The sequence below is a fragment of the Cupressus sempervirens genome, chromosome 10 (assembly GCF_028749045.1).
Source record: "Cupressus sempervirens isolate cs-2001-9-10 chromosome 10, ASM2874904v1, whole genome shotgun sequence".
Classification (NCBI taxonomy): Eukaryota; Viridiplantae; Streptophyta; class Pinopsida; order Cupressales; family Cupressaceae; genus Cupressus; species Cupressus sempervirens.
Window position 1 is genome coordinate 787302072 of NC_143127.1, and position 12301 is coordinate 787314372.

Sequence of the window (12301 nt, forward strand, 5' to 3'; positions counted from 1 at the left end):
TCACTAAATGAAGTTTAATGATTCATCAACTAGAGCATGTTGAAGATCATTTAGTTAATGCATTGTTGAGAAAGGGCATATTGCAAATGAAACAATACATGAGGTACATTGATATTCATTGAATATTGTCTTTGGCATAAGATGTCAAAGTGGGAGAAGTTTATTGTCACACCTCATAGAAATTTTATAAAGAGAAAGAGATGTCAAAAAGGTAGAATGAAATAGGTCTGATATCAAACATACTGTTTGCTATTAGAAGATGATGTTGAAGGTAGAAGTTTTATGATAGAGGGAGAAACTGAAGGCAGAAGGAGTTCACACTGATAGAGGGAGTTCTCATGGATGATAATCATAATGAAACTAAGAATATTTTCCTTACGTTAGTCTTTCTCTAAAATTTCATTGCATTATGACATGTTGTGTTTCCATTAATACCAAAGAGGGAGATTGTTGGAAATAATTGGTTAATTGTGTATTGTCTTTGATGTTACAAAAAATGTCATATCATTGTCAGTCAATGTATGCTGAGCTCACTTGGGCATTGAAGATAATTTCCTGTGTTTGCTGAGCATTCTAGAGTTTTCCTAGTTCAGAAGATAGTGTCTATCGAGTTCACTCAGGCGACAAAGGAAAGTTCGCAGAAGTTTAGTGTTAGCCGAGCTCACTCGGTTAATGAAGAAAAAGTTGGATGGAACCAGTGTTAACCAAGCTCAGTCAGCTACCAAAGTAACTTTTTAAATATGTAGTGTTAACTGAGTTCACTTGGTTAACATAGGAAAATCACTTTGATTAGTATCTACCAAGCTGGGTCGACTAACAAAGGATTTTCTTGTTTTGGCATATTGAGTTCAATTGAATTGTCTATTGGTTCTAGCCAATTGAGAAGATGAATATTAATTATTCTAAGTTGTATTCAAGCCAACTTGACAATATGTAAGATATAAATATAAGGTCGAGTTGAGGATTGAATGTGTGGAACATAATTGAAGATTTGATGATGCTAAGAGGAAGCGAATTAGAAGGATAAGCAGAATATCCTTGTTGAGATGCAAAGATTCATTCGATCAAAAAGGATCAAGTATACAAGCTAGAATTGAGATCTATAATCAATAATTCATTTGCATTAGAAATCAGGTCATCTCATTGTTATTCTCTAACCATTGTAGAAGTGATCTAAATCTCTTAACAAAGTTAGCCTAACAACTATTTGTAAATCCTCTAACAAGGTGGAATTTCTATTGAATTGTCTAAAGAACTCTAACAAGGCCACTCCTAATAGGGTGATGAAATCCTCTAATAGGGTCACACCTAACAAAGCTCACTCTAGAAGAGAGAAAATCAGTAACTAGTTGCAATTGGTGGTTTTTCCCAAATTGGGTTTCCACATTAAATCTTGGTGTCAATTGTGGTCATGCTATTTCTCTTATGTGTTTTCAACTAAGTTAAAGTAATATTAACCACATATAATATCTTAAGATTTTCATGTTAAGCATTTGCTGAGCTATTTCAGTGTTTATCGACTGACATCACTTTTTTATGTGTTTGTCGAGTTTCAACAGAGTTGAGTTTTCATAGAGTTTGATTTATTTTGACATCTAAGGGATCTAGGATTTATTTTTGTGATAACTGATTCACCCCTCCCCTCTCAGTTACTCCTCTTATATTTCAAACATGAAATAGTCATAAACAATTGGTAGAGTAAATATTAGGATATATGGATAGTTGCTAAGATATGATGTGACCTGTAGCATGTGGTGAATTTTGAGGATCGCCATCACTTAAGTACTAGAAAATTCCAATAGGATTAATATTGATTATTCTCAATTGATTTAAAACTTGTTTTGATCCTTGGATTATATTGATCTATCAATGTATGGTTAATTTAAATTTATTTGCTTTGTATCTATATGATATATGACCTCTTGATCGAAATCATTTAATAATTCTCAATAATGATATTATATAGCATCACTTTTAAAGTCCTATATTTGCAAGAAGGAAGGAAGTTTTATGTAGATTTCAAAAACGTAAAGATAGTGTTTACTTTGAATCTTGGCTGAAGGAAGTTTTTGAAGAGGAAATTTATGCTAGTTTTTAGAGAGAACTATGCCATTCACTAGGTTGAATGGAAATAGATTTTACTTGTAAAATCATATTTTTCTTACTAAATGTCAAGGCCAAAGGCTATTTATTGATACAAAAATGATGTTGTGAGGAGTAGTAGGGATAAAATTCAAGTTTTATTGAAAGAAGCATTTCTTGGCCCAAACTTTATTTCTTTTCAAGCATGGCATTAAAAGTAAGGTTGGTTGTAATATGCAATAATTGTTTGATTGCACTTTTCTAATTCTTAGTTGTATAAGTTACTATTAGGGTTCTTTATAAAATTGTTATATATTAGATCCTTTGGTCACCATTGCATCAAGAAATCATTCAAATAGTAAGAATCTAAACCTTTTCATGCTTGGGTTTCCAAGTTTGAACACAAACCTTCTAAATCCTCTTGCGAGTGCTTTATAAAGCACACACATAATATAAAAAGGTCTAAATATTTTATGTTATGGTATGATGTTCTATTTTATTTCCTATTTAGATATTGGTAAAGGGAAAATTTTGTGGCCTCTTGCTAAGTCAAGACATTAAGAAACTTACCTTTGGGACTATTTGTGAAACAAGGAAAAGGGTTACTATTAAATTTCATGCCATATTTTTTGTTTTGACGAGTATATTATTTTCTTGACAATGAAAAAAAATTAGTATTTTGTTTATATATTCCTTTACTATAGTTTTCCAAGGTTAGGGGGTAAATCAATACTTATTCTTCTAAACAACTCTTACTACCAACTCTAAGAATTAGGCATATATGTTATCCTCAATTTTGAAACAAGCCTTATGAACCTCATGATATAGGCATAAATAGCTCCTTGAAAGACAACTTTTTCGGTTTGAACCGAACTTGAATCACACAATAAGAAATAAGGAGATTTTCATAAAGAAATCCATAAAATTGGATTTTTAGTTAGACATAATAAATGTAGAAATATAAATAGATACGAGTTATACTAATATTTTAATTTAGGATTGAAGATGCTTAAATAAACCTTTCAACTGGTTACATACACGATTTACAAACATTAGAAAATAGTCCAACCACCAATCTCACATGGCATAAGATTATACACTGCATATTCTTTTGTGTTAATATACTTAAGGTCCAAGATTATTGGGGGGTGGATCAATAATATATCAGATTAAAAAATTTAATCAACTTATCAACAAAGATCAACATAAATAGATCTTAACCAGTTATCCATTTAGCACATGCATGCAATGTAAACCATTTATCTAATCATCAAACTTATCCTTCCTTCACTATGTTCTTGACCTTCTCGCACATACACGATCATCCTTATGATTTAGGTCTTGATCTCTTCTTAAATAGACAACTAGAGAAGGTTCTAGATCATGATCAACGATCTAGAGTTCTCCCTTTTGTTGCTTACCCCTTATAATTTTCTAATTGGTCACTCTGCCTTCCTAGGGATTGATGTCTTCTGACAAAATATGTGATTACCTCCTTAGCTATCTCCATAGTCCAAAAATTTCACATAGAAGTTGGCCAAAACGATTTACATAAGTGTTTGTGCCGTCACAAACACATATGTCAAAACTAGTTTACTTGGCACTTGAATATCCTGACGCTCGATAATAACTGATATTCATGCTATTTCTTGGTTTATGTATGCTTGAAAGTAACTAATCCACTCGACATATACCATCCTTGCTTTGCTCAAATTCCTTTATCTTTACTCGACATATACTAAGACTCAGTCCATAATGGGGTGCTTGACAGCCTTAGACTTGCTCCACTTGTACCGAAGTTTAAACAAGTCCATGAATACTCGACCTTCATTAGATGGCTCGGTCACGGTGATGACCGACCAATTCTGCCTAGAAAATGATTAAGTGTTGGTCACAAATAAGCAACATGGCTTAGAGATCAATGAGTATGATTGCACATTGAAGAATTTAGGTATTAAATAGACATTGGTTATGTTATATGTTGTCTCTAAAATTGCTAAGAAAGCAAAGGAACACATAACAAAATGGCACACAAGTCTAAAGAAATAAAATTTAACATACAAATGTAGGTGCATAAAGTACTAATTCAAAGGATCAAGGGACCCCAAAAATTAAATGTGTGTTCAATAAGATGATATCATTTTTAATGAACTCACCAACAATGTTCTTTCCATTCATTATTAGATTCATAGTGATAAGATATGTGAAAACTTGCATCTAATTTATAAGAATTTGTACTATAAAAACTTTATATTTTTGAGATTGTTGCAAATCATTAAAATTCCTTAAATAAACAATACATAAAAAATTATGCAATGACTATTACCATTTTAAATTAATACTTAAAGACAATTATTTAGATTATAAAAACATGTGCATAAATTGTCCAACATAGAAAACTAATTACATCCAATGCATACACTTATAATCTGTCTATAAGAAAGAACTAATAATAACAAAGTAAAGAACTTAAAATATAGTTTTCTTTCTTTTTGATTGAGGGTTCAAACTTGAGGCTTGAGGCCTGTGAGCTACCAACCAACGAAGACCACACCACTTGAACCCACCGACGAAGGCCACACCATTGACATAATTTTTTTTTTAAGCCAATTATATTAATAAATTTTCTCAAATCAATATCTTAGCTCAAAGATAATTAGTATTTTATTTTTCTTAGCTCAAAGATAATTAGTATTTTATTTTAATTTTGGTTCAAAATGAATAGCCGAAAGGATTAAAACACTATCCGAAATCTCTTCATAAGATCAAGAGGCGGCGGCTATTTGAAGTGAAATATACCTCGTAAAATAGCGAAAAAAAACATTTTATTTTCCTCCCAATCGAAGAGGGCGAGCGAGGAGTTCGACAGAGGAGAAAAACAGCTGTTCAGATTCACTTCATATTGATTTGTTTTCAAGAGCTCTGCACTGCACATGACCACTGTGGACCTTATAAATGCAAAGGTATGGGTTTTATTGCGGTAGCAAAAGATAGTGTTTCAAAAATAGACGCTTTTAATAATAGCAATGTATTCATCTCTGCCATCATCATCAGGGGCCATGAATTTCCTCCAGGATAATAATAGCAATATTAGGAAAATATCATCTGGCCAGAAGGCCGGAGGGACTCGAACTTCCGACCATAAAAAGAAAAAAGGTAGAGTTACTGAGGTGGAGGATGAAGATGAAGATGCCCTGCCAATTGGTAAGGTTTTGATCAGAAAAGGAGGAAAACCCACCAAGCGAAAAGCGCCAGATTCCAATACCCAAATCGAGGCTGAGAGTAAAATTGACGATTCTTCACTGTCTACTGATTCAAGGGTTTCTAGGGTTTCGAAGTTTAGAGAAGGAGATATGGTGTGGGGAAAGGTGAAGTCACATCCATGGTGGCCTGGCCAAATTTTTAACCCTGCGCTTGCCACCGCCACGGCCAAAAGGTCACGCAGAAGTGGTCATGTGCTTGTGGCTTTTTTTGGCGATGCCACTTTTGGATGGTTTGTTGAGTCTAATTTGATTCCATTTGAGCCCACATTTAGGGAGAAGTCGAAGCAGACGGCTTCGAAAAGTTTTGTTGAGGCTGTTGAGGATGCTGTAGATGAATTGCACAGGCGAGCTGCATTGGGTATGATGTGTAATTGCAGGAATAAGTTCAATTATGGTTCAGTCAAGGAGGGCTATGTTGAAGTCTTGGTGCCAGGGTGGGAACAGCCTGTTGTATATCCTGATAGGCTCGTAAAGGAGGCTAGGAATGGTTTTAAGCCTGAGCAGATGCTTGATTTTGTGAAGAAGATGGCAATATCTCCTTGGTGTGGGGAGAACAGGACTGTTGCGGGTATCAAGCTTGCTGGTGAAGTGAGGGCATATCGAGCAGCAACAGCAATCCCAGTCTCTGCAAACTATCGAGAAGACTTGGGGATTGTACAGAGAAGGCCTGGGAATGTTTTGGAAATTAGCGCCGATTCTGATCAGCAATTTCGTTGTAGCGAAGAAGGTAAGGTGGAAATGTTAGTTGTGTTCTATTTTGTTCTTGTTTCTCAATGTGAAGGTCGAGATGTTTTGGATTAATCTTCTTGTAAACCATGATACCAAATTTTATGGTCTGGTTGCTGTGCTAAATATGTCTTGGAAAATTACCTATCTTTACATGCTTTGGCTCTGCATTCCAAAAAATTGGAAAATGTATTAAAGATAAATTGGACTTTGAATCACTTTTGTAATCAGATCCAGGGGAATCTACAAAAAGGTGTATATAAATTATTTGTCTGTGAATGCATTTTTTTTTGTGTATTGTGTTTCTGGCGGATGGATTGAACCTGGTGAGAAAGTTTTGGGGTTGTTTTTTGTGCCATGTTTGATGAATATATAAACTTTACATTTGAATGGGAAATAACTTGCCTTAATTATTTGGCGGCTATCTTCATTGTGACCTATTAACCCTCAGTGGAAAGAGTTACATTTAGATAGATGTTTTGTTTCTATCTTTATTGTGAACATGTTAGTCATTATTAACAGAATTTCAACTAAATGGATGTTTTGGAAAGGACATGTCACGGAAATAACCTAAAAAATGTAATGGATGTCCTAGTATCATAACAATATTGTCATGCACTCCAAAATTGCCAGAAGTCACAGTGCGGCACTGATCTATTTCTTTTATCTAGCCAGTATACATTGTGTAGGTAAACATCTAGACTTAGTCTACTCTCCTTGTATCTGTTTGGATGAATGCCGGTCACAGTGTGGCACTGATGTATTTCTGCCAGCCAGTTTTCGTTTTGTTTGTAAACATCTATCCTTTGTCTACTTTCGTTGCATCTGTTTGGATATGTAACCTTCAATTTAATCAATTTCAATGGCAAATAGCATCTTTTGGACAGACATTCTGTCACAAATGACTTTTCACCCAGCCAACTTATTAAAATAATGACAAAATCAAGTTCTTGGAAATGCAATTTTGTCAACCTGGTATACAATCTGACCAAATTAATGTTGGTCGTGAAGAAATTATGGATTGAACTTTAATTAGAGCCCTTTTAATGACTGAATTGTCTTACATTTAGAAATTGTAATGTCTAGTTTGATTTGGTTTATAACAGCTAATTTATATTGACAGAATTTGTGTATTGTCTCTAAGATTATAAACTGTTATAATTTATCAGGTAACCTTAGGGGGGCAGTTTCTCAGTTCTTTGTGAAGGATCAAAAGGGAAATTCTAATCTAGTTGGCGGACAAGGGAAATCTATCCTTGAAGGTCAAGCCAGTGAAAAGGAAGATGCATATTTGTTTAAAAGGCGAGATAGAGATATACTTAATGGAAAACAAAATTCTATAATCAAAGGCTCTGTGCCAAATGGCATTAAAAAGTTCAAAATTGATCAGGGAATAACATTGTTAGGTGACGCAGAGGAAACTGATGATGTTAGTAATTATGTATTTAAGAAGAGAAGCCAACATGAGGAGGCTCTAGCTGTTGAAAATAAAATAGATAGAAAGAAATCAGACCATAGATTGCAAGGAGAACGACATGATCTCCAAGAAGTAAAGAAAAGAAAAAGGAAAAATGATGATCATACCCCACATCTGGAAGTCCAATCTGTTGAAAAGAGAGAGGAAAGGAAGGAAACAGAGCAGGGATTGCCCAGAGAAAGGCATGGTATTCAAGAAGTAAAAAGAAGGAAAAAGGAATCAATTGATCAGATCTCACATCAGGAGAAGGAAGCCCATACTGTCAATAAAAAACAAACAGAAGGAAGGAAGAAGGCAAAGGAGGAATTTTACAAAGGTCAGCGCAATCTTCAAGAGAAAAAAGAAAGGACAAATGAAACTGCTGAGCTGACTCTACATCTGGAGAAAAATAACAGCATGGATAAACATGCTTTGAAAAGAAGGATAAGTGAAACTGAAACATTGTACAATTGCCTTTCAGATACCAATCTTGAGATTTCTAATAGAGTTGGAATGAAATTGGCTTCTGATGATTTTAATAAGGAATCTTTCTCTATCCAATCTGTACAAAGTGATGCTCCCCGGCATGAAGCAACTGAAAAGCTACAAAAACCATTGCCAAAGAAGAAATGTAGAAAGACTGTTCAGATTGGTGCCGAGTCTGAAGATACAACTCAAACAGGACAGACAAAGTTATTTACTGGACCCCTTTTAATTACAGAACATGCCTCTCCTGATGAAGCTGGTCATGTGTCAAAAAAAGCAGTCAAGTCAAAGAATGACTCTCTCTTGAAAGATCTTGTAGGGGGTAAAGTTCTTGGTGTCAAATCCAACAAAAGGGTTACTAAATCCTCATCAAAGAAAAAATCTGCAAAAGCTCTACATGTTGAGAAGAATTTGAGTGGTAATCTTCTGTATTTGAAGGAGGCTGCGGGCAACATCTTATCAGAGGAGACTGTTGAAGCTGGAAGAGAGGGATTAACTAATGACAAATTAGTTCATGAGAAACAAAGTGTTCATTCGGGAAGCAGTAAAGCATACACAGTTGATGCAGAAAGAAATATCTTAAATGCAAGGGTACAGAAAGGACATTCAGCTAAATCAGATTATGTTGAGGTGGATGAATCAATTGGGTTGACAAGTGCAAATGAAGCATTAGCAGATGCTGGGAACCACTCATTTTTCAACAGTGGTGCTTCTGAGGAAAGTGAACTAACAGCAAATGGGAATATTCAAAATTTAGATGATAGTGCCAATCTGACATGTAATCAACTGCAGTTTGATACATGCCATGATTTCCATTTGGATGCCACACATTTAAGTGATAACTGTGAGTTGAGTCTTCAGCAGAAAGCTCCAAGTATTGAAGTGGATGTGGTATCAGATAGCTCCCTTAAACATGTATCAGAAGATGTTGATGCAAATCTTCTCAATCTGAGTGATGTTACTAATGGTCAAATTGGGATTCATGAGGAAATAGGGACCTCTAAAGTATCTGAACTCAACTTTAATGGTAATTCTGCTATATTTGATGTTGATAAACTCAGTTCACAAACAAAGGACAATGTTGACATTACTTTTCTAGCCTCTGAAACTAGCACATATTTTGGTAGTAGCTTGAGCACTGATACTAATGTTGTTGCAGGCACAGATTTAGTAACAAATGATGTTTGCTCAAGTCCAAATTTCAATCCCACACGTGATCGCATAGTTGTCTGCAAGCCAGAAGGATTTATTAGACCTGGAACATCAGCATCATTAGATGTAGAAGATCGATGTAATAATAGCAGTCAGCTAATGCCAGTTACTGTTGGTGACCAGGATATGAACTCACCTGACAAGCAAGCAGTGGGGGATATGGATACAAATAAATACGATGGTATTCATACCTCTCATCTTGGTGGGAGGGATGAATCTAAAGAGGATGATCAAGGATGTTCAGATTTGCTTTTGGTTCAAGATCAAGGGTGCAATTTTTATGAGAGAAATGTTGATTCCCAGTTTCTTCTTCATCGACTAGTGAAGGATTTAAGGTCGATTGCAACAGGTCCATTCTACGGGGATCACCAAGTGGATTTAAGTAGTGTTCTTTTGAGATTCAGGTCTGTAGTGTATGAGAATATTCAGGATTCATCATATGCAGATACATCTGAGAATATTGTGCCTTCTACTGGCATTGGAATGGAAGACGATAAGAAAGAGAACAAGGCAGCTGAGAAGCCTTCAATGTCTTTGTTGGGTAATGTGGATGCTAATGGTGTGGACGCCTCTAGACCAAGCGAGGACATCTCCAACTTGGAGCCCGTTACTAACCTTTCCAATAATATGAGTCAAACCAATGAAGCAGGCATGCAAGCAAAGGAAAGTAAAAAGAAACAAAATGTTGCTTGGTCTGATGGTCATTCAAAAAGCTCAAAAAGCTCAAAGAAATCATACAGCTCTCTTGAGAAGTCTAGTTCAAAAGTGAGTGTGAAGAGACATTCGGGCATTTCTGGAAGGGATTCGAGAGAGGCAGTTCGACATAAAAAGAGGTCCAGCCAGTCATCTGATTCCTGTAAAACCCCAGAGGAACCAATGGCCCTCTCCATGAAATTTCCACACGGTTTTGCCTTGCCATCAGAAGCACAGTTGAAAGCTCGCTTTGTGAGATTTGGGCAATTAGATGTCTCGGGAACTAGAATATATTGTCAGACAAACTGCGCTCGGGTTGTTTTTAGGTGCACGTCAGATGCTGAAGCAGCTTATAAATATGCAACGAAGAATAGCTTGTTTGGTCAAGCTAATGTGAAATTTAAGCTTAAACAAATGTTTCCTCTAACAAAGGAAGCTCCTTTGCTGCAGAGTGGTTCAGAATCACAGAACAAAGGGACTGAGACATTGCAAGGTAACTCCAAAGCGTCCAAAGAAAGAAACATTAGGCAAGAAGTGCCTTTTGCAGTGCCAGATGTGAAGTTGGATATGTTGGAAGCAAATATTCAAGATGAACCTCCTAAATTACCAGATACTGACATGAATGTTTTGTGTTCATTGTTGCCATCTGAAAGACCTACGCCTGCAGAAGCATCTGATGATTGCCCCTTAAATGAGGCTTACACGTCACCTTTAATCCAATTGAAGTCCTGCTTAAAAAAGCCTGATGAATCAGGGAATGTTAACATTAAGGAATCTATACGTGTAACTTTTCTCTTAGACAAGGAGCATATGCCTGATATAAATGATATGAAATCTGGATTTTCTCAAAATGAAAGTTGTGATTCTGGGCCAGTTGTAGGCCCTCAAAATAGTGTAGTAGCACCTGAACCACCAGATATTTCCAATCAAATGATGTACCTTCTCGAGAAATGTAATGAAATAGTTGGCGACATTAGAAGCTCTATGGGATATGTACCATATCATTTATTCAGTTCTAGTACTTGAGGAAGCTCTTTTGTAAAGAAAGCATCATATCCTCATAAGTTTTTGTGTATACTTATGGTTTGCCGTGCCAATTTCACCAAAAGACCAAGGGATTCTGTTCAATTATGCAACTTTTCAGCACGACTTCTAAAATTGGAAGTTCTTCTAGAAAGCGAGCGAGTTGTTCTTTCTAGCAATAGAGGAAAGGAGTCTAGTTTTTCTTGCCTGTTTCACCCTTTAATCAATGATGGCCATGCCCATATTTTGAACATAGATTTACATGTGAATGTTTTTGGTGTGAGCTTCTAAAGCTTGATTTAGTGAGAGAGCCTTTATTAGTTGTATATCATTTTGTATGGTATGTATTAGGTTAAGTAATTTTGCATCCATCCTTCAACATTTATCCTTACATTTAACTTAAAAGATTAATGGGAATTGTAGTGTGTTATAGGTAAGTAAGTCATTAGTGTGTGATCATGGTATGATATATAATGCCTTAAAGATCCATGAATGATTAAGTCATCAGCAAGGATTGGAAAGGTAAGATTTAATGTAACAGATAAAGAACTCTTTTGGGAACTGGCTGGAACATAAATAAATAATTGATGGTGTGCTTTGTTAGACAAATGCAGTTATTTGAGGGAGAAGCTAGACCCAAAACATGGTGTTAAATCATTCAACTACTCTGAGAATGTTGGTGTATCTATCGTGGAATTCTTGTATATGATGCCAGATTTGTTGTAAACAAAATTTGCTCTTGGGACTTGTTTTGATCAAGACCTGATGATGCTTAAGAGGCTTTTATGGTACAATTTTGTAATTTAGCGTTTGAAATTCTCGAGAGGAAAATGTTTCGCATGATATTTTTCTATGAAATAGCACATCTAAGGGAATTGTATTTATTTGAAAGAAAATCGGTTTTGTTTACATTGTGTCTAAATCCTATTATTAGAATGCTGTGTTGCCACTTTTTATTTCTGCCCGGTTTGCATGTGGTGCTTGAATTCATTGTATGTGCATTCTCATTTTAGGTCTGCCTACCAATATTTACTTGTTCTCAAAGGTGCACATGGTTGATTACACTGCATAATATATTAGAGTTTCATGACAAGATGATATATCATGCATTTGTTCAATTTATTTGCTTTCCCTTGCCTTGTAACTGAATCCTATATCGAAAAAACAAAATCAAACATGCCTGTTATGTGTAATTTGTCGCTATTGCTTCTAGTTGTTGGTCATTTGTGGTCCTACAATGTAGAGAACTTTATTGCTGATAAATTATTTGATCCGGAGACTTAATTTAAGTGAAGCAATTTTTAGTTAAGTTATGATATAAGATTTGCCAATGTAGGTGAAGGAATGATTCACATAAAAT

At 35.3% G+C, this 12301-nt stretch overlaps 1 protein-coding gene across 1 annotated transcript; it reads left to right on the forward strand.

Moving 5' to 3' along the window:
* Positions 1-4895: 4895 nt before the first annotated feature.
* LOC149536256 (uncharacterized) lies at positions 4896-11196 on the forward strand. The gene is made up of 3 exons (XM_089807296.1): positions 4896-5045; positions 5137-6072; positions 7241-11196. Exons 2-3 carry the CDS (start codon positions 5142-5144, stop codon positions 10942-10944), a joined length of 4635 nt encoding a protein of 1544 aa, XP_089663422.1. The 5' UTR covers positions 4896-5045; positions 5137-5141; the 3' UTR covers positions 10945-11196.
* The last annotated feature ends 1105 nt before the right edge of the window (positions 11197-12301 follow it).